The sequence below is a fragment of the Musca domestica genome, unplaced genomic scaffold (genome assembly GCF_030504385.1).
Source record: "Musca domestica strain aabys unplaced genomic scaffold, Musca_domestica.polishedcontigs.V.1.1 35, whole genome shotgun sequence".
Lineage (NCBI taxonomy): Eukaryota > Metazoa > Arthropoda > Insecta > Diptera > Muscidae > Musca > Musca domestica.
This window is the reverse complement of record NW_026712315.1, coordinates 7,659,443-7,683,136: the sequence shown is the minus strand read 5'-3', so window position 1 is coordinate 7,683,136 and position 23,694 is coordinate 7,659,443. Positions and strand designations below refer to the sequence as shown.

General features: G+C 36.6%; 1 protein-coding gene across 3 annotated transcripts; it reads left to right on the top strand.

Moving 5' to 3' along the window:
- The first annotated feature begins 4,453 nt into the window (after window positions 1–4,453).
- LOC101888035 (ell-associated factor Eaf) lies at window positions 4,454–22,910 on the top strand. 3 transcript variants are annotated; one of them, XM_059125775.1, is made up of 9 exons: window positions 4,454–4,708; window positions 12,409–12,691; window positions 12,752–13,134; window positions 14,535–14,738; window positions 14,798–15,014; window positions 15,346–15,570; window positions 15,655–15,939; window positions 22,453–22,518; window positions 22,587–22,910. In XM_059125775.1, exons 2-9 carry the CDS (start codon window positions 12,442–12,444, stop codon window positions 22,748–22,750), a joined length of 1,794 nt encoding a protein of 597 aa, XP_058981758.1. In that variant the 5' UTR covers window positions 4,454–4,708; window positions 12,409–12,441; the 3' UTR covers window positions 22,751–22,910. The 3 variants fall into 3 exon arrangements, with proteins under 3 accessions (XP_058981758.1, XP_011295343.1, XP_011295345.1); XM_011297041.3 differs by having other exon boundaries at window positions 15,340–15,570; XM_011297043.3 differs by lacking the exon at window positions 15,655–15,939 and having other exon boundaries at window positions 4,455–4,708; window positions 15,340–15,570.
- Window positions 22,911–23,694: the final 784 nt, after the last annotated feature.

Below are 23,694 nucleotides of genomic sequence, written 5' to 3'. Positions count from 1 at the left end.
TTTCAGGATCGATGACTGGCGGATGCGCACGATAGCTCTAGATGTAATACCCGATTTTATATAATAGTAAATTGGGTGAAAGAATAGAGATATAATTCGGAAATTGTACATATAGACTAGCAGGCAAAAGGAAACGAGATAGACCCATAATTCCTTTCGATGTTACATTTTGAGTCGATATATGCATATCTTTCTGTCCGTCCGTCTGTCCATGAATTTTTGTAAACAAAGTACAGGTCGCATTTATTGCCCGATCTAGGTGACATTCTGAACAAAATGTTTAGTTTGACCCAAAGACGAACCCTATTGAAAGTGGAGATAAACGGTCAATATTTAGATAGAACTCCCACATACAGTGTTAGATGAAGAAACTGGAACCAACTTCACGCTGTTGTCATTTCGAAGCCACTCGACCGACAAATATTAAAATTATGTGACAGTGACAGCTCATTATGTTGTTTACAAGCATTATGGTAAGAATTTTCTAGAAAAAAAAAGTTATTCGTGATGGAATTTAAGTGTGATAGTGTGATTTCTTTATATTTGGCTGGAAATCCACAAGTAGCTATCGTTTGGGCACTCCAGCATTTAATTGCGAATAAATCTTTTGTGTCTCGTACTATCGCTCATTACCGTGATATTGGTAGCGTAGCTCGACGTCAAGGAAATGGACGAAAGAAAGCAGCAACATCTGCAGAAATGGTTCGAAGAGTAAAGAAGCGACTTGATCGAAACCCACTTCGCAATGGCCGAAAAATGGCTCTTGAGCTGAACATATCACAATATTCCGTTCGGCAAATATTGAAAAATGAGATCGGGTTAAAGTCATTGAAATTCTAAAAAGTGCAAGAACTTACACCGCAACAGAGAGAAAATAGGCTCAAAAGAGCTAATGAGTTGCTTGGCCGAAAGTGGTGAACTGTCGAATTTGGTTTTCTCCCATGAGAAAGAGAAGAAATCAGCTGAAAATGTGCACCTTCGTTTGGCCACCAGAACTCAAGCGCCGGCCATGGTGATGATGTGGGCCACCATAATAGCCGATGGTCCCTCTCCGCTCGTATTAATCCACCGTGGCATCGGAATAAATGCCGAATATTATCGCGAAAATATTCTGAAGGGTGTATTAAAGCCTTGGACACGCAAATATTTTGGCCGCAGACCTTGGACATTCCAACAGAACTCAGCACCATCGCACTCAGCATGCGCCACCCAAGAATGGTTGCAAAATGAGGTTCCTTGCTTCATTTCCAGCGCACAATGGCCACCAAAACCTCAGGATACCAATCCGTTGAACTGTGGTGTCTGGAGTATTTTGGAAAGCAAGGTTGGCACTAAAAAATACCAAAGTGTAGATCACCTCAAGCAAGCGCTTTGTCGGGAATGGGTCAAAATACCGCAGAGCAACATTCGGGCAGCATGTGACGGTTTCATTGGCCGTCTGAAGTCCATAATTCGTGCCAAAGTTAACCAATTCGAGCAAATCTAAACTTATTCTAAAATTTAATGCTATTTCCGACATTACTTGCTTTCATTCAATAAAATTTAAAAAAAAATAAAAATTATGGCGTTTGACTTTGTTGCGGTTTTTTTATTTAACCCTTCTTCGTCCGATTTGCTTTTTGTTGTGCACCAAACCTGTAATATTAGCCCAAATGGGATGGAATTTGGCGTTTACGGCCAAATTGAGTCTAGAAGAAAGTATGTCAAATGTGGCGAAAATCGGTTCAGATATAGCTATAGCCCGCATACATATTGTTCATCTTATTTGTTGAATTTGTCTTGCACAGCCATAATATGCAATATGAAGTAGTAACGATATTCGGCGAAATATATTAAATACAGCTCAGAAATGGCTTTGACAAATTTTTCTGAGATCGGATCAGATATCTTTATCCGTTTTCAAGTTAATCCTTCACCAAATGAGTATTACAAATTTAGAAGAAATCGATTCAGGGGAGAAGATCTTTTTCATATATTAGTTCCTTTGGCCTTTGAGTTATAACCATAATCAGGATGGTTCGCCCAAATTCAAATTGTACCAAATTTAGTAACTTTTAGTACACATAAGTAGATTTCCAATCTACTCTCATTCCTCAGTCCTGAAAGCAATAGTAATCTTATATCTAAATTTCAGAATTCCACCTCAATTGGTTCACCCAAATTCAAATTTAGTACCATTTGTGCACATAAGCCAATATCCCAATTCTACACTCCGCCAGTAGTGTTAATTTTAAATTTCAGAATTCTAGATTCACCCGTTCCTCCAAATTCAATTTGTACTAAATTTAGTACCATTTAGTATTTTTCGTATACATGAATACACACTTCCAAGAACTACCTCCTTACGTCGACTCTGCTCCTCAACCTTGATTCCCATTCTTAATTTCTATTATACCCTCCACCATAGTATGGAAGGTATATTAAGTTTGTCATTCCGTTTATAACACCTCGAAATATACATTTTAGACCTCACAAAAGTATATACATGCTTGTTCACCTACAATTCTATGTCGATTTAGCGATGTCCGTCCATCTGTGAAAATCACTCTACCTTCCGAACAAATTGAAGTAGATTGATTAAATGTTACTCAAATGCATAATATGTCTGCAGGACGTTTGGTATTGAAAATATGCCATGTATATCCACGTTTTGGTATAGCCCCCATGTAACGGTACCTCCCGATATTCGGTATTTTGATGATTTTAGCGACATTATTCACCGGAACTGTTTCAACTTTGGTATATGATGTTTGTAATGGATGCTACAGTCTATGACAGTAAATTGTCTGTGCAGATCTATGTCTTCGTAGTGCCTCCATATAACGGGACCCTCCGATATTCGGTACTTTAATGATTTTAGCGACATTATTTCCGATTTGTTTTAAGTTTTGCATTTGAATATTGTAATGGATTATGACAAATATTACCTATGCAGGTCGTCCCTGTAGACCCTAATATAACAGCTAAATTCGGTATTTTTATACCCTCCACCTTTGAAAGGAGGGTCGATAAGTCGATCTAACGATGTCCGTCTGTCTGTCTGTTGAAATCACGATACAGCCCACATTATTTGACATAGATCGCCAAAATTTAGCAGAGCAATTTGTATTGTGTCTAGGATGGTTGGTGTTAAAAATGAGTTATATCGATCCACGTCCCCATATAACGGTACCTCCCGATATTCGGTATTTTGATGATTTTTGCCACATTTTTTAGGTTATAATGGGTCCTAATTTGTGTGCCGAGTTATTGTATGTATAGGTTCACCCTTTGGTATAGCCCCCATATAAAGGTAACTCCCGATATTCGATATTTTGATTAGTTTTGCCAATTTTTTTTCACGGATTTGTCTAAAAATTCGTATTTGTTGGGCATAATGTGTTCAAGCTCCGGTGACGAAACATCGCATGCATAGGTCCACGTTTTGGTATAGATCCCATATAACGGTACCCCCAGATATTCGGTGTTTTGATGTTTTCGCCAAATTTTATCACGGATTTGTCTGAAAATTGTTATTTGAAGGTCATATTGGGTTCTAGCTCCGGTGGCGAAACATTGCTTGTATAGGTCCACGTTTTTATATAGCCCCATATAGCCGTATTTCCCGATACTCGGTATTTTGATGATTTTTGGCACATCTTTCTATGAATATATCTAAAATTTTGTATTTGTGGGTCATAATGAGCTCTAATGTTTCCTTAACCCTACGGTGGAGGGTATTAAAAGTTTGGCCCAGCCGAACATAATGTTGTTTTACTTGTTAAGATTTCAACAGAATTTTTAACAAATTTAATTGATTTTGAGAATTGTATTCATAGTTCGGCCCGGCCGAACTTACAGCTTTTTTATTTTTTGTTTTTAACTTTAACCGTTCACATGATACGAAATGGAACCAAATGTAGTACATTTTCGTACTTTTCGTATACTTATAGTGCGAATTTCCAAAAACCCTTTAATACAACTATCATGCACCCCATCAGTGACTCTGATTCCAAATTGTTGAGTTCTAGCTCTACTGCTTCCTCAAATACAAAGGGTATGATATTTAGTACCTTTTTGTCCAGTCTATCCATGGACTGACACGGAAGTCTCGACCAAAATGTATTCATAGAAATCCAATAGTACTAATTTTTCCAACACTGGCTTCAATTAATCATTCCTTAAAAATTATAATTGTCTATGTAGCTCTATATGTAAATCACAACAACAAAATACATATGATAAGAGATCAGCTTATTTCCAGCGATCTCTTTTCGAACAACATAACAAAGAGAGAGAGGGAGAGATAGAGAAGAAGCCGAATCGAAAACAAAGATTTAAATCACTGATAAATTCACCACTCCGCCATGATCGAGATTTCATTTAGACTCTCTTTCTCTCACACAGAATGCTTAAATCTCATTAACGCCAAATATGATTATTCCCTACTTCCAGAAGTTATCAAAAACAATTCCAGAAATTTAGTCGATTTTTAATGGGACTGCGGGACAGTAGCAAATGCTAAAGGTTTATTGTTGTTTTTCGTTGGCGGACTAAGAAAAAGCAAAAAAAAAAAATTAAAAAAAAAGAAAATAATAAAGAACAATTAAAAAAACAAGTGTCTCGAAATATTTATAATCAAAGTATACGTGATATAGTTTATGGAAATTTCCTAAAACTCATTTTTACTGTTTTCTAACAAAAAAAAAATCGTTTGTTTAAATAAGCGGTAAGTTTTGTTGCTGCAACTCTTGAAAAATCTCCACAACTTCTGGCTCGTTTATCTTCCACATTTCTAGTTGTCCAGTTTTCTAAAATGTCCATTTACCGTTATCTTTGTTTTACACCAAGCGCCACGCGTTACTTGATTGGAATTTTTTGTTGTTTCTTATTCTTTTTTTTCACAAATCAACAATGTTTGCATTTGGGAGGAATTGAAATGCAATCGAAAAATCATAAAAATTATCGCAATGCTGGGCGACGACGATGGCGCCATAATTGCTGCCTTTCAATTTATGGAGCTTAAATGCTCCAGCGTTTATACAGTCACCGCCGACAATAGCCCAATAGCAGGGTCAATGTCAATGGTGGCGATCTATTCCAATATTGTTTTTTTTTTTTTCATTTGTTGCTGTTGTTGAAATTGATCAGCGTAATTAAATTGGCTGATTGCTTCTATTTTTAAGTTTTTTCGTACCCACCCTGTTTGCTGTTGTGTTTTTTTTCATGGTATTATTCAGCGCTGACAACAGCAATTATTTTTGATTATTATTCTTTTTATTTTCTTTCTTACCGCTGAGGTGTTATAGATTTTAGAAAATTAAAACATTGTGAGACAATAATAATAATAATACAGAAACGCCATAATTTTTACATTTTTTTTTTTTTAAATATTATTGAATGAAAGCAAAAAATGTCGGAAATAGCATCAAACCGTCACACGCTGCCTGAATGTTGCTGTGCGGTATTTTGCCACATTCCTGGCGAAACGCTTGCTTGAGGTGGTATTTTTAGTGCCAACCTTTGGCAAGCAAACACGATCATTTTGTTTGTTAACAAACTATTTTCTTTCTGTTGCGGTGTAAGTTCTTCCACTTTTTGGAATTTCAATGGCTTTACCCCGAGCTCATTTTTCAATATTTGCCGAATGGAATATTGCGATATGTTCAGCTCACGAGCCATTTTTCGGCCACTGCGATGCTGGTATCGATCAAGTCGCTTCTTTACTTTTCGAACCATTTCTGCTGATGTTGCTGTTTTCTGTTTTCTTCCGTCCACCCTCTTGACGTCGGGCTACGCTACCAGTATCACGGTTACGAGCAATGGCACGAGACTCAAAAGATTTATTCACATTTAAATGCTGGAGTGCTCTAACGATAGCCACTTGTGGTTTTCCAGTCAAATATGAAGAAATCACACTATTCCGCAAATAAGAATTTTCTGGAAAATGCTCATAAAAATATTTTTGTAATGAGCTGTCATTTGAATAATTTTACCAGCTGTCGGACGAGTGGCTTAGAAATGACAACAGTCTGAAGTTGGTTGCAGTTCTTTCATCTCACCTTGTATAATCCATATAGAGGTACTTTCGAATATTTGACGTATTTTTGATTTTAGTAAAAAAAATTTATCCGAACTTTTTTTACATTTTATATTTTTTTTAAATTTTATATTTTTAAGACTTTTTACCAATCCATTTTACTGGGAAAAATGGAAGTGGACCCAATACTCAACGTCGATACTTTTATTTTAAATGTTGCCTTTAACTCATGGTGGAGGTTTAAAAAATGTTGGCCAATCGAACTCAAAGCGTTTATACTTGTATTATTTTTCAAGGTACCGGAAGAAGTGGAAGTGGGGTCTGAAAGCCGAAACTTCAATACCCTCCACCGTTTGATAAAAAAAATCGCAAAATGTTAAAGGATTGCGTTCATAAATGGCGCTAAAATTTTGAAAATCTTAAATATTGGATGTTGCAGTAATTTGAGAATATGTGGAGTTCTATTGCCAATTATCGGCTAGATAAGGCGATGCCTATTACGAACTCCAAACACGAAATTTAGGATAATTCTATGTAGCTAGAATCAGCGTAATATCCAATGTTGGGAGGTACCGTCACATAGAGGTACGATACATTCAAATATCGCCAGAGAAGGCGACGCCTATAACGAACCCCAAATTCCCACTTCTAGATATATTTTTTGAAAAGTGTAGCTGAATTCCGAATATTTTGGAGGTACGGATATTAGGGAACCATGCATCCATATGGTTCCATTAAAGGATGTCTTTTCATAATGGGCACACATTTTGCTGATTTACAGCAAATTCGGGTTAAAATTGTGACTAAAACAACAACAAAACCGATGTTAAACCTACAGGTACAGTTATATGGGGGTTGTGTCAAAACATGGGCTTATATTTATATACTTTTGGGTTCCAATATGAAATATTTCCAGGTGTTACAAACAGAATGACAAACTTAATATACCCTCCATACTATTGTGGAGGGTATACAAACAAAATGTCACTGGGCGGAAATGATTGGAAATATCCAGTAGTCAGCTATAGTTACTTTACCTCTTGAAGATCTTGCAGGATAAAGTGTCCAATTTAGTTTAATGTGAATTTCTATTTACAAATTATCCATCATTGCTTAGTATATACATTTCGTTAATATTTGTGCGATAATCGATTGCACGTTATTTAAAAGAGATAATTCCATTGCATTCTGAATTTATTTCGATTCTATATAAATTGTGTATATAACATACGAAATAAAACAATGAGTATTGGTAATAAAATTATCAAAGTAATTGACAGTCAAGAGATCAAAGTGTATCGAAAATTAAACCACGAAAACATGCAGTGCCGTAAAAGATTAACGTAACAGATTGAGAATCCAAAGCGTTTTCTAGTGATTCTGCATGAGAATAGATTTGAGAAAGCAAAAGATATATTTGATTTGGCCAGAAATTCTGTAGTCATTGCAGTTGTATTTTTAAACAATTTGTTATACCCTCCACCATAGTATTTCGTTGGTAACACATCGAAATATACATTTTAGACCCCACAAAGTATATGTATTCTTGATCAGCATAAAATTCTATGTCGATTTAGCAATGTCCGTCCGTCTGGCCGCATGTCCGTCAGCGGAAATCACTCTAGCTTCCGAACGAAATGAAGTAGGTTGATTAAATTTGACTCAAATGTGTGTTATGTCTGACGGACGGTACCTCCCGATATTCGGTATTTTGATGATTTTAGCGACAATATTTACCGGAATTGTTTCAGATATGATATTTGATGTTCGCAATGAATACTACAGCAAATTGTCTGTGAAGGTCCAAGTCTTCGAATAGCCTCCATATAACGGTACCCCCCGATATTCGGTATTTTGATGATTTTAGAGACATTATTTGCCGGAACTATTTCAAATTAAGTATTTGAAGCTCGCAATAGATACTACAGCATAAAACAGAAAATGAGCCATGTAGGTCCATGTCTTCGTATAGCCCCCATACAACGGTACCACCCGATATTCGGTAGTTTGATGATTTTAGAGACATTATTTACCGGAACTATTTCAGATTTGGTATTTGATGTTCGCAATTAATACTACAGCCTATGTCAGCAAATTGTCTGTGAAGGTCCAAGTCTTCGAATAGCCCCCATATAACGGTACCTCCCGATATTCGGTATTTTGATGATTTTAGCGACATTATTTACCGGAATTGTTTCAAATTTGGTATTTTAAGTTCGTAATCGATACTACATCCTAAGAAAACGGAACCTCCCGATATTCGGTATTTTGATGATTTTAGCGACATTATTTACCGGAACTATTTCAAATTAAGTATTTAAAGCTCGTAATAGATACTACAGCATAAAACAGAAAATGAGCCGTGTAGGTCCACGTCTTCGTATAGCCCCCATATAACGGCACCTCCCAATATTCGGTATTTTGATAATTGTAGCGAAATTATTTACCGGAATTGTTTCAAATTTCGCATTTGATATTTGTAATGGATACTAAAGCCTATGACAGAAAATTGTCTGTGCGGATCCACATCTTCGTAAAGCCCCCATACAACGGAATCTCCAAAATTCGGTATTTTGATGATTTTAGCGACATTATTTTCCGGAATTATTTAACATTTTGTATTTGAAATTCGTAATGGATACTACAGCCTATGCCAGAAAATTTTCTGTGCAGGTCCATGTGAACCTCATGGTACCTCCCTATATTCAGAATTTTGATGATTTTAGCTACATTATAAACCAATTTTTTTTTTTAAGTTTCGCATTTGAATATTGTAATAGCTTGTGACAAAGGTTGCCTATGCAGGTCCACGTCGTCTTATAGACCCTAATATATGGCTACATTCAGAATTTTTTAGATTTTAACAGAATTTTTAACGGATTTTATTTTTTTTTAATTGTCAAATTTATACCAAATCGTGGAGGGTATTCAAAGATCGGTCTGGCCGAACTTACAGCTTTTTTACTTGTTTTTTTTTTATCGTTTACAAGGTGGAGGGTATAATTAAAATTAACCAAGTTTGAAAAGAATCACTGAAGTGTTTCTCATATTATGATTCAAAGATTTCAGATTTGACCGTCGCCAATTTAATGTCATTTGCGTCCTTTTTATGGCATTTGGCCCGAACTTCCGGCGATAGGTTCTCACATTCTTGACGGATATTGTCTTTAAGTGTTGTTAGAATCGGAGGCTTATTGACATAAACCCGCGACTTCAAAAAGCCCCACAAAAAGAAATATGGAGCGGTAAAATCAGACGAATTTGCTGGCCAGTGCAAATGCCAAAACCGAAGATTAGACGCCCGGAAAATGCATCCATCAGCATCTTTGTGTCCTTTTATGGTATTTGGCCCAAATTTCCGGCCATAGGTTCTCACATTCTTGACGGATATTGTCTTTAAGTAGTGAAAGAATCGGAGGCTTATTGGCATAAACCCGCGACTTCAAAAAGCCCCACAAAAAGAAATCTGGAGCGGTAAAATCAGATGATCTTGCTGGTCAGTGCAAATAGCCAAAACCGAAGATTAGACGCCCGGAAAATGCATCCTTCAGCATATCAATTGTGACACGTGCAGTGTTGAGGTTGCACCGTCCTGTTGGAACCACATGTTTCCAATCCAAACTCCTGAAATTGAGCGGGCATAATGGCTCTTTGTGGGCTACACGCGGATTTTTAGTGCCCTTGTAGCGTAAACTTTGTTTATTTACGTACTCGCCGTGATAGCATTTTCTGATAGGAGTATTACTTTTGCGCCACCTTGTATACTGGGTGAGATGAAGAAACTGCAAGCAACTTCAGACTGCTGTCATTTAAGCCTCAGGTTCGACAGCTGTTAAAATTATTCCAGTGACAGTTCATTATATTTTTTACAAGCGTACAAAAGCATTTTGGTGAGAATTTTTCAGAAAAAAAGTCATTCGTGATGGAATTCAAGCGTGATAGTGTGATTTCTTTATATTTGGCTGGAAAACCACTGGCTGGCTGGCTACCATTAGAGCACTCCAGCATTTAAATATGAATAGATCTTTTAAATCTTTATAAATCTTCCCTCGTTACCGTGATACTGGAAGCGTAGCCCGACGTCAAGGAAGTGGAAAACTTTAATATCAGCAGAAATGGTTTGAAAATTAAAGAAGCGACTTGATCGAATCCCGCGTCGCAGTGGCAAAAAATTGGCTCGTGAGCTGAATATATCGAAATATTCTATTCGACAAATATTGAAAAATGAGCTCGGAGTAAAGCCATTGAAATTCCAAAAAGTGCCAGAACTTACACCGCAACAGAAAGAAAATAGATTTAAAAGAGCTAAAGAATGGCTTCGCTTGGCTAAAAGTGGTGAATTGCCGAATTTGGTTTTCTCCGATGAGAAAACATTCGTTGTATAGAAGTTTGTAAACAAAAAAAAAAAAAAGATCGTGTTTACTTACCAAAAAGGTTAGCTGAAGATGTGCACCTTTAATTGGCCACCAGGACTCTATCGCCGGCCATGGTGATGGTGTGGGCCTGATGGTCGCTCTCCGCTCGTACTAATCGTCCGTGGCATCAGAATAAATGCCGAATATTATCGTGAAGGGTGTATTAAAGCCTTGGACAGGCAAACATTTTGGCGGCAGACCTTGGATATCCCAGCAGGATTAAGCACGCCCCACCCAAGAATGGTTACAAAATGAGGTTCCTCGCTTCATTTCCAGCGCACAATGGCCACCAAAATCTCAGGATACCAATCCGTTGAAATATTGTGTCTAGAGTATTTTGGAAGGCAAGGTTGGCCCTAAAAAATACCAAAGTGTTGATCACCTCAAGCAAGCGCTTCGCCGGGAATGGGCCAAAATACCGTAGAGCAACATTCGGGCAGCGTGTGAGGGTTTCATTGGTTTGAGGGTCTTAGTTCGTGCCAAAGGTGACCAATTCGAACAAATCTAAACTTATTCTAAAATTTGATGCTATTTCCGACACTTTTTGCTTTCATTCAATAAAATTAAAAAAAAAAAAAACATCAAGTTCGTCCGGGCCGAACTTTTAATACTCTCCACTTTAGGGTAAAGGAAAAATTAGAACCAATTTTTAGACATATTCGTGGGAAAATGTGGCAAAAGTCATCAGAGTCATCGGGAGGTACCATTACATGGGGGCTATACCAAATCGTGGACCTATACATGATATGTTTCGCTACCGGAGTTAGAATCCATTATGATCAACAAAAACCAATTTTTAGACAAATCCGTAAAAAAATTGGCAGAAATCATCAGTAAGGGGACTATACCAAAGCGTGGACCCATACATACAATATTTCGCCACACGAACTAAGAGCCACGATGACCTAAAAATACCAATTTTCAGACAAATCCGTGAAAAAGTGTTGCAAAAATCATCAAAATACCGAATATCGGGAGGTACCGTTGTAAGGGGTCTATACCAAAACGTGGACCCATACATACAATATTTCGCCACACGAACTATGACCCACTATGACCTAAAAATACTATTTTTCAGACAAATCCGTGAAAAATGTGGCAAAAATCTCCAAATTCCGAATATCAGAAGGTATCGTTGTAAGGGTACTATATCAAAACGTGTACCGATATATCTCATTTTCAATACCAACCATCCTAGACACAATACTAATTGTTCTGCTAAATTTTGACTTTATGCTATAATCATAATTATTTTGAATTTTATGCTGATTATGAATATATATACTTTATGGGGTCTACGAGGAATATTTATGGAAAAATGTTAATATACCCTCCTTTTCAAGGTGGAGGGTATAAAAAATGTAAAAATTATGGCGTTTGACTTTTATGCAGTTTCCATATACTCATAGCACCTCCAAGTAAACGTTCTACAAATATTGGCAATTTCTTTTCTAATTTAAAATGTTTTGATGAAAAAATCTCGGTTCTGAAAATAAGCATTATCACTATTACAACGTCTATAGTTTGCAACTGGAAGACACACGTGACCCACATTTTCCATCATACTTCTTGTCATGTGACTGTATGCATTACATAATTTTGAAATCGAATTATAGCTAAAATGACCTACGGATCACTCTCCTGATACTTTCACAAAATTGCATATTACATCATCATGACAAGAAAATATGAAACAATTTTGATAATTTTCCGAAAGAAATTCGTGCAAAGTTCAAAATCAAAACATTGAAATTAGTCATATTCAAACTAAAGACAACAACTACAATATAATAAAATCGAAAACAAACAATGTTAAAAATAAATGCAAACAATTGCTGTCAGACAAAAAAAAACTATTCAAACCGGCGAACTGATAACGACAGACGACCGTTGGAGAATGGCGCAGATTTTTTCATTTTGCTTCTGCCATTATCACAGAAAAAATACTCAGACCGATGTTTTGAAACATTTCAGTAACGATCACGGTCAACAGCAGCAGCATTGAGAATGGCTCAGGAAACCAAAACCCAACAGCAACAACCACAAAAATCCGCCGGAGATGAGATCACCACAGCCCCGCCAGGTGATGAAGAGGAGATCGAAGAAATCGAAATACCTCAAAATAAAACCGTAATGGATAAATTGCAAATGATTTGTGAGAAATTTGCCGCAACTGGGATGGGTCAGACGATATTGGGAAGCTGTGATCGGGTGCTGAAAGTTTTGGAAGAGACATCGAAATGGAGTTTGCCACAAGGTAAGATTGGAAAACCAATTAAGTGAACAACTTTGTTATCTCCTTACGTTTCTCCGGCAGATGACACCGATGCCAAGCTGGAACGACCTCTTCCCTGGATATTCTTCATACCCCTGATTGTGTGGTTGCGTGTCATTCGAATGTGGCTATCCTTTGTTTGCATCATGATGGGCGGTTCACCTATGACAGCTGAGAAAATGGTCTATAACATTCAGATTAAACGTCGTCGTTTAAGAGCTATCCGAGTACCCGCCTTGAGGGCTGCTCGTCGCATGGAACCGGATTCAAGTGGCATGATGGTTTCTGGTAAAAATCAAACCTTCATGGGAAAGATTCGTTCGCTATTTGGCAGTGCTGTTTGCAAGCCGGGCCAACGTCGTGATGTACCGTCAAGACGTGCTTTTGGCATGGGAAATATATCGAAGGTTATGGAGGAAATGTCGGTAAGCATAGAACACATTCTACAAGTCTTCTATGGTAAGAACACTTACTACAGAAAACCTTTTACAGATCTTCTATAAAGAGCTTACCTTATTCATGTCCTCTATGAATATAACATTTTCTTTAGGTCTTTAAAAGCTAGAAGTCCCTCCTCAATGGCTGGAAGACCTTCCTTAGGCCTTTAATACCTAGAAGACCTTCCTTAAGTCTTCTATGGTTACAAGACATATATGGATGGAAGACCTTTCCGCGACGTCTATAGCTTGGAGACCATCTTCAGGGTGTCTAGGACTAGAAGACCTTCTTCAAAACTTCTGTAATTATCTTCAGGTCGTCTAATTTTAGAAACCTTCTAGTCCTTTAAAAGCTAGGAGACCTTCCCAACGTCTTCTATGGCTAGAAGATTTTCTTCAGGTCTTCAAGGGTTTTTTCTGGTCCTTTATGGCTTAAGTAGTATATGTCTAGAAGACCTTATTCACGTGTTCTTGGGCTAGAAGATCATCTTTAAATCCTCTAAAGCTAAAAGGCCTTTTCAGGTCTTATATGGCTGGAAGACCTTCTTTGGGCTTCTTTAGGTCTTCTGTAGCCAGAGGACCCTTTTCAGGTCTTTTATAGCCAGAAGACCTGCTTCAGGTCTTCTGCACCCCGAAGACTTTCTTCAGGTTTCCTATAGCTAGAAGGTCTTCTTCAGATCTTCTATAGCCAGATAACCATCCTCATGTATTTCATAGCCTGAAGACCTTCTTCAGGTCTTCTATAGCCAGTAGACCTTGTTTAGGTCTCATATAATCAGAGGACCTTTTTCAGGTCTTCTATAGCCAGGAGATCTTTTTTGGTCCTCTATAACCAGGAGACCTCTTTTATGCCCTCTATAGCGAGAAGACCTTTTTAGGTCCTCTATATCCAGGAGACCTTTTTATGTCTTTTATAGCCAGAAGGCCTTCTTCAGGTCAAAATAACTTCTTTAGGTGTTTTATAGTCTGAAGGCCTTAATTTCTTGTTCAGCCGGAAGACCTTCTTTAGGTCTTCTATAGCCAGGAAACCTTTTTCAGGCCTCTATAGCCAAAAGATCCTCTAAGGCTTTTAAGTTCTCTATATCCAGGTCCTCTATATCTAGGATACCTTTTTAGGTCTTTTATAGCCAGAAGGCCTTCTTCAGGTCGTTCATAGCCAAAAGAACTTCTTTAGGTGTTTTATTAACCTGAAGGCCTTCTTCAGGCCTTCTTTAGCCAAAAAACCTTATTCAGGCCTTCTATAGCCAAAAGACTCTCTAGGGCTGAAAGACCTTCTTTAGGTCCTTTAGGGCTAGAAGATCTCTTTAAGGATTTCTAGGGCTAAAAGACCTTCATCATGTTTTGTAGGGCTAGAATACCTTATTCTTTCAATTTGTCTAATCTTTTAGGGTGAACGTTCCGTTAAACGGCCACGTGATGATGACAATGCCGATCTTAATATGACCGTGGATCAAATGTTAGAAAAATACGCCAATGAAGATTCAGAGGATGATTCAGACTATGTGCCAAATGAAGAAGACGAGGAGAGCTCATCATCGTCTTCCAGTGAGAGTATTTCCAGTGCTGAAGCTGCAGATTTGTCCAAATCTGAGGTATATCCCTCATAAAGCCTTAGAAATGCGCATTCATTTAATTTCCATATTTTGAAAAGGCCTCCAAGGATCAATCGTCATCTCTGGATCACAGTGTGGTTGAGGTCAAAGAAAACGGCGGGCCTAAACATCGGCCAATGCCCAAGCCCATAGCCGATATAAAACTGGAACCCATCTCAGATGCTGACAGTGGCAGTGACATGGCAAAAACGCCAAAGCCGCAGAGTGGTGAAACGAACAAAAGTGGATCACAGACCAAAAGCTCAACAGAAGTCGGTAATGGTTTTTAGAATTATACATTTCTCTTTCGATAATTAATTAATTGCATACGTACATAAATATAAGCATGAATTCCGATATATCTCTTATTCTCTTATCTCTTGTTGAGCATCATTTGAAGTTAAGATATTTTTTGCTATTACACACATAAATAAAATAATTGAATTACAAAAGTAATGCATAAGTCGTTATCCCATATCTCCCAAAAAAAAAGATAGAGACAAAACACAAAAAACTAAATTCTAAAAATCATATCCTTTATTTGGCCTTTGGTTTCTATATCTATATCCCTTTTTCCCCCACCTAATGAATTCTTTGACAGCCACAGTTGAAAAACAGCAGCAACAAAAAGACCAACAGCAGCCACCACAAAAACAACAGCAATCACAACAACACCAAGAAAAAGAAAAGGAACAGCAAAAGGAAGTTCTAACCCCGAAAAACCAACATAAATTAAATATTATTCAAGATCCGGAAGCTAAACAGAAGTCAACACCTGGTCATGAGTCAGCAGCCTCCTTAAAACCAGTTTTAGGTGCTAAAACCGCAGCAGGTGAGTTGCAATTCATTCGTATTTTGATTCTAGGTTTCCAGAAATATTTAGTTGGATTTTAAAAACTCCTGTTATTACCTCCAGCATCCCAACAGACCTCGAGTCCCAAACCTCCAAGTCCCCAAGTGACAACATCACCAACTTTCCGTGAGAAATATTATCGAACGATTACAACCGAAACATCCATAACCGAATACGATTGGTCCATAGTTGTTAAGACCGAAATTACCCAAAGAAAATCGTCGCCGGCATATCGAAGATCATCGCCAACATATCGAAGATCACCCGTGCCCATTCCTAGAGATGCCCCTTCTTCTTTTCAGTTAACACCCGCCTCATCGACTGAGGATATTTTCTATAGCCCCATTGGTTTGTCTTAATTTCGTTCATAGATTTTTCTTCTTCATTCACATTCATTGCATTCATCAAGTATTCCATTAGAATCCATTATCGACAATACCGCCGTACTCCTCCTCCATACTAGATTTTAATTTTAAATAATAATAATTACAAGTCTAATTAAATGTGGAATCGTATCGCTCCAAATTTCGCTATTCCTTCTGGTAACTCCAACATAAATTATCAAAACAAAAAAATTTAAATCACATTTCAATCACATCCTGGCCTAGTAAGAGATCGTTCGTGAAAATTTTTCAAGAGCTTCATATCAAAGAAGATGCAATTTTTCTATATATTTTCTAAGGATTCGACTGTTCTAAATCTTTATACCCTACACCACATAGTGGTAAGGGTATTATGTCTTTGTGCATTTGTTTGTAACATGGAGAAGGAAGCGGTGTAGACCCATAGTTACTTTTGAGGATCTCCATAGAATCACTTTCTGAGTTGATTTATGCATGCCAGTCCGTCTGTCCGTCCGTCGGTCTGTCCATGTATTCTTGTGAACAAAATGTAGGTCGCATTTATAATCCGATTGAGATTCCAAACATCATTTGTTTGGCCCAAGGACGAACAATATTGAATTTTGAGATAATCGGTAAAAATGTAGATACAGCTCCCTTATATATCTTCGTCCGATTTGCCTTTTATTGTGCATCAAAAGTGTAATATCAGCCCGAATAGTATGAAATTTTGGACATACAGCAAAATTAGGCCTGAAAATAAGTATGCCAAATTTCATCGAAATCGGTCAGATATAGCTATAGCTATATATATATATATATATTCTTCATCCGATTTGTTATTTTTGTCCTTCCGCGGCCGTAATATACACTCTTTAAAAACAATATTTGGGGAAATATATCAAATGCAGCTCAGAAATACCTTTGCTAAATTTTATCGAGATCGGTTCAGATTTGGATATAGCTGCCATATATAACTTCGTTCGATTTACTTTTTATTGTGCACAAAACGTCTAATATTTGCCCAAATGGGATGGAATTTGGCACATACGACCGAATTGAGTCTAGAAGCTAGTATGCCAAATTTGGTAAAGATCGGTTCAGATATAGCTATAGCTCCCTGTGCTACGCACAGCCGTAATATGCACTCCGTAACAACGATATTCAGGGAAGTATATCAAATGCATCTCAGAAATATCTTTGCCAAATTTTATCGAGATCGGTTCAGATTTGAATATATCTCCCATATATATCTTTATCTGATTTCAAATTAATTGTGCACCAAATGGGCAATACAATTCCGAATTTAAAAGATACAAATGATTCGGCATATTTAGTCTTTTGAACTTTAAATTACAATTATAATCATAGCGTGTATGAATGAATTCTCCCATAAAAACTTTTAATTGTTATGCGGAGCTCTATTAAATTAGAATTTAGGACTTTTTTTTACTGGTTCTATATATTTTTCTAAGGATTCGACTGTCCTAAATCTATTTTTTTTTTTCAATAGCGGATTCTTTAAATATGTTTCATGCATTAAAAATATTTTTTTTGGACAATCTTGAATTTGTTCCATTTGCTTGTAACATGGATAAAGAAGAGAATAGGCCCATAGTTACTTTTGAGGATCTTCATAGAATCCCTTTTTGCGTCGATTTATGTATGTCAGTGCCTCTGTATATGTATTTTTGTGAACAAAATACAGGTCGCATTTATTGTCCGACTGAGATGGAATTTACCAATAAATATTTATTTGGACCAACAATGAACCCCATTGAAATTGGTGAGAATCCGTTCAAATTTAGATATAGCTCCCATATATATATTCAACCGATTTCGGGTTAATTGTGCTCCAAACGGTCAATATCAGTCCAAATAACCCGGTTTTTTGAACATCCAACCGAATTCACTCTAAAAGCAAGTACATAAAATTTAGTGAAAATCGGTTCAGATAAAGCTTTAGCTCCCATATATGTGTTTCATCCGATTTGCTTTTAAAGTCTCTCACATTCGTAATATGCATTCAACAGCAATGATATTTGGTACCAGATATCAGATGCAGTCCATAAGTACCTATGCCAAATTTTGTGAAGATCGGTTCAGATATGGATATAGCTCCCATATATATCTTCAGCCGATTTCGGGTTAATTGTGAACTAAATGACTAATATCAGTCAAAATCACTTTCATTTTGGCACATCCGACCGAGTTCAGTATGGACGCAAGTAAAACAAATTTGGTGAAAATCGCTTCAGATACATCTATAGCTACCATATATATGTTTAATCCGATTTGGTGTTTAGGTCCCTTACATTCGTAATATTCCTCCCACAAGAAAGAAATTTTTACCAGATATCACAAACAGCTCAGAAATACTTCTGCCGAATTGTATCAATATCGGTTCAGAGCTGGATATAACTCCCATATATATCTTCAACCGATTTCGGGTTAGTTGTGTACCAAATGGCCAGAATCAGTGCAAATGTACAGAATTTTGGTACATCCGAACGAATTTAGTCTAGAAGCGTATGTATCAAATTTGGTTCAGATATAGCTATAGCTCCCATATATATGTTTCATCTGATTCGGTTTTAAAGTCCCTTTTGGTTTAAAGTCCCTATGCATTTAGGAACAATGATATTTGGTACTAGATAACTTATAAAGCTGAGAAATACATTTGCCAAATTTTATCGAGAACGGCCAAGATTAGGATATAGCTACCACATATACCCTTATCCGATTTCAGGTTCATTGCGCAAATAATGGCTAATATCAGCCCAAATGAATTGAATTTTGGGACGTACGTTTCCCTTTGGTGGAACTCGGCTCCGATAAATATTTTTTTAATATAATCCTTCTCGAAGTGATATCATGCACTCTATAGCAATGTTAAAAATGTCTTCGTCAAATTTATATGAAAATCGATTCAGAATTGGATATACCTCCCATATATTTGTTCCGCCTGAAAAAAATTATAACTGCTCTAAAGCCAAATGTTTATGCGGTATGATCTGCTTCAAATAAATTCTTTTGTTATGGCAGCTCTACGAAACATACATATTGGTGTAGGGTATCATATAGTATCATATCATTAATATTTTGGAGGATTTTTTGGCCGTGAATATCTTTTTCGACTGTCATGCTAAGCTTCACGGAATTTTAATACATTCTTATACCAGGGACTTCCTAGCAAGAATATTTTCTAAAAAAAAATCAATCTTTCCCTAGTTAAGAAATGTTTCTTTTTGAATGGATGGATTTTTTTTAAATAAGTCTGTTCAACCACCTCTTAAAGACATCGTGGGTAATTAAAAAATATTATTTAAGAATTCTTAATTGAAAAACCTCTTATAAAAATCGTGGATATTTATACCCTACATCACTATGTATTGGGGGTATTATAAGTTTGATTGGGCCAAAAATTATGTAACGCCGCGAAATATTGGTTTCCCACATAGGAAAGTATATATGGATATTCCTATCTCGCCGAGCTGAGACGATCTAAGTATGTATGTCCGTCCGTCCGTCTGTCCGTTGTAATCATTCTACAGATCGCAATTATGGTCCGATCTTCACGAAATTTAGAATGAAGGTGGGGATAGGGCCAGAATAGAACCCTATTCCTATAGGGGTTGAAATTTACCAAAAACTGAAAAATTTCCTGATTTTGTAGCTGCTCTACAGGTCGCAATTATAAACCAATCGAAGCTTAAGTTAGCATGGTTCTAGAGCTTTGGGCTGGGGAGAAGCTTTCCAATTTTGATGTTTATCGGGTAATATTTAGTGGGTGAAAAAGGCCATGACATTTGTGTTAAATAAAAGTCAAATTTTTAATTCCCGGCGAAATCACAAAAAGACGAACAGGTGAATACTGACCGTTACGTAGATGCCGATAGTCAATATATCTATAACGAAATATATATAAAATATATATATAACGAAATATATACAATGTGTATATACAAAGGAGGGGGATGTTAGCTAAAATGCTTATATCTTAAGAATGGCTGGACCGATTTTGACAAATTTTGTCAATTCAGAATGCCCTCTTGGCATAAAAATATAAAATCTAAAAAAATCGTAATAAAAGATGCCAGTAATGATGTTAATACAGATTTTATTCTATTTTGTGACATTTTTTTATTTTTCATATTTTTTATCGCTTGCGATTTTTTAAATTTGACTTATAATATTAAAGTGTACATTTTGTAATATTTTTCACCTTACAACACAGGTTGGGGTTATTTTATACAGATTGCAATAATCGTTTGATCCTCACGAAAATTTTACAAGGGTAGGATTAGGCTCAGATGGGCTAGGCCTATTGTCCAATGAAATGCCTATATGTCCGCAAGAAATTTAAGGGTTGAAATGGACACCAACTAAAAATCTTCTTGACTTTGCAGCCATTATAAAGGTCACAAATAGAAACCAAAGGACACGAAATATCGTACGAAGTTAAAATTTAGGACAGCGGGTAGAATAGACCACTACTTTTGTGTGAAAAAATAAGAACATTACTTGCAGGCGACATCCGAAATACACAAAAGGCGAACTTCTGGCTTTTTATTCTGATTTCGTTGACGAATATAGCCAAATATCGTAGACAAGCAAATCATATAGATGAGTATTAATTTGGAGATAAAGAAAGGTCTCTTGCTTTTGTAGATGATCGCAAAATATTTAGGGGTTCAAATGAACCAAAAGCAGAAAAAAAATCCTGATCACACAATTGAAGCCAATCGACACGCCTGAGAAGAGAGTTAAGGACAGCGAAGAAGTCTAGCATTTTTGTTGATCATTGGATTATATTTAGTTGTAAAATGGACCACAACAACTAATAACATGACGGAGTGCGTAAATATTGGACAAATGTCCATGGTCAAAATGCTAACGGTAATATCTAGGCAGTGCTTCGTGACATAAATTCAAAAGCGAAATCTTCTAAAATGGATTTGGACTTAAGGGGGCTTCTAACATATTCTAGTGTTGTAGGGTATCACATGGTTGGCCCCGCAAGACTATAGCCTTTGCTTACTTGTTTAAAGATATATTTTATGATTTTTTCAACAACAACAGAAACCTTTTTCAATAAGTTCTGCCCCTAAAATGTGCCCAGAAATTGTGTTTATATACCCTCATGGCTAATTATACCCTCAGCCATATGACTAGAGGGGGTATTTATCATTTGATACCGTCAAAGAGTGCCTAGTCGAAATAACAGTCTTAGACCCTAGGTCTCTTTGGAATATATCGGTCTACTCTTTTTGGTACCTCCCCCACAAAAGGTCGAAATTTTCAAAAAATATATTTTTTGCTCCAACCTTGTAAATCTTAATATTTGCTTAAGTGCTAAGTCAGGTGCGAAAATGGACTATATCGCTTTACCCCATCAAGTAACTTCCTCACGAAGGGACAAGATTTTGAACAATTACAGATCTTATAAAATGTGATGTAAGAGTCCGATTGTCTTAAAATTTCACACATCCCAATATTTGTGGGGGAGGTACCAGAAGGAGTAGACCAATATACTCCATCTTAACACTAGACCTTGGTTTAAAAATGGAGTATATCGGTCTACTCCTTCTGGTACATCCCCCACAAAAGGTCAAACTTAAAAAAAATATATTTCCAGCACAGAAAGGGAAACAACAATCTGATTTTGCTCTAACTTCGCAAATCCTTATATTTGCGTCAGTTCTAGGTCAGGTGCAAAAATGGATAACATCGGTTCACTCCATCAAGTGTCTCTCCCACAAAGGTTCAAAATTTTGAATAATTATACATCTTACAAAATATGATGTAAGAGTCGGATTGTCTTCAAATTTCACACACGCTTCTATTTTAATGAACCTAACACAAAAGGACGAAATTTTGAATATCAATTAAGCTCATAAAACGCGAAATTATCATCCGATTCTACTTAGACTTGGCACATCTAAATATTTCTATCAACACAGGATATGTTAGATGGTAGATATCGGATTATTTCTTTTGCTACCTGCCCCACATAGGGTTCAAGATTTTGAAAAATAAAAAGCTCAAAGAAAGCGAAATAAGCTGCAACTCTTTTCAAATTCCACACATACAAACATTTTTGATAACATAAGATCTGGTGTGAAGATGCTGCGCTGGTCTGCGAACCCCTCACCCACAAAGGGTCACAATTTTCAATACTTTTATCTGTCACAAATTGCGAAACAACTCAGCGATTCTATACAACTTGCAACATTTATGTCATATTTATTTAAATAGACAATAGTGGCACATTCTTTCAAAACCCGCTCCACCCGCATTTTAAGTCCTGTCCACTTCCAAGATTGGTAACATAGAGTAAAAGTCCATTATAATCTAAACCCCACATGTTAGGTCAATTTCGGCCTTTCGTAGCTATTTATGGAAAGTTTCAATCAAAACACATTTTTTCATGTCACTTTCATTTCCCATAAACATTTTTAGGTTAATTAACTTTGTAGCTATAAAAATAGACTTTTAAAGCAAATATTTCTAATCTTAGGCTCCCCACAAGATTTCCATCACATCTTTCATCCAGCACCCATTGTAAAAATTACTCCAGCTGAAGGTAAGTTTTCTTATTTCACAAATTCATATCAACTTATACCAATTCTGATTTTTTTCTAAATCTTCCAGCCCACCACTCAACACCCAAGGAGGCTGATGAACCAAATGATAGTTCGGCTTCCGAAACACCTGAAACACAACAAAAGAAACCGCAAAATAAACAACAGCAACATCACCATCATCAACAATACCACCACCACAACAACAAGAATCGCAATAAAAATCGTCGTTAAACTTTTGTGGCCAATTCCTTTCCTTCTTTCCTCCTTTTTTCCAAAGTTTTTCTAATTTATTTCCCCTTTTCCTCTACTTAAAAAAAATAATATTTGTTAAATCTTAATTTTGTTATAATTGAATTTCAATAAAACTAATATTATAAATTTTCTTTAAAAATGACATTGCGATCATAGGATTTGATGGGCGTAGGCAAAGTCTATCGATAGCCCCATGGAAAAAGTTTAAAAACCGAATGAGGCTATATAGAGACTTTTAGGGCAGATATCACATCTTATTATGTGGACATTTTTTTCACCCATCTTTTGAAATTATAAACATATATTTATACCCAGTCGTTATGTATATAGTATGACTCTAACAACAGGGTGAGATGGAAAAACTGCAACCAACTTCAGACTGGTGTCATGTCTAAGCAACTCGTCCGACAGCTGTAAAAATTATTCCAGTGACAGCTTATTATATTGTTTCCAAGCGTACAAAAGCATTTTAGTGAGAATTTTGCAGAAAAAAAGTTATTCGTGATGGAATTCAAGCGGGTTAGTGTAATTTCTTTATATTTGGCTGGAAAACCACAAGTGGATATCGTTAGAGCACTCCATCATTTAAATGTCAATAAATCTTTTGTGACTCGTACCATCGCTCGTTACCGTGACACTGGTAGCGTAGCTCGATGTCAAGGAAGTGGACGAAAGAAAACAGCAACATCAGCAGAAATAGTTCGAAAAATAAAGAAGCGACTTGATCGAAACCCCGCGTCCCAGTGGCCAAAAATTGGCTCGTGAGCTAAACATATCGGAATATTCCATTTGGCAAATATTAGAAAATGAGCTTTACCCCGAAAGCCATTCAAATTGCAAAAAGTGCAAGAACTTACACCGCAACAGAAAGAAAATAGACTTGAAAGAGCTAAAGAGTTGCTTCGCTTGACCGAAATTGGTGA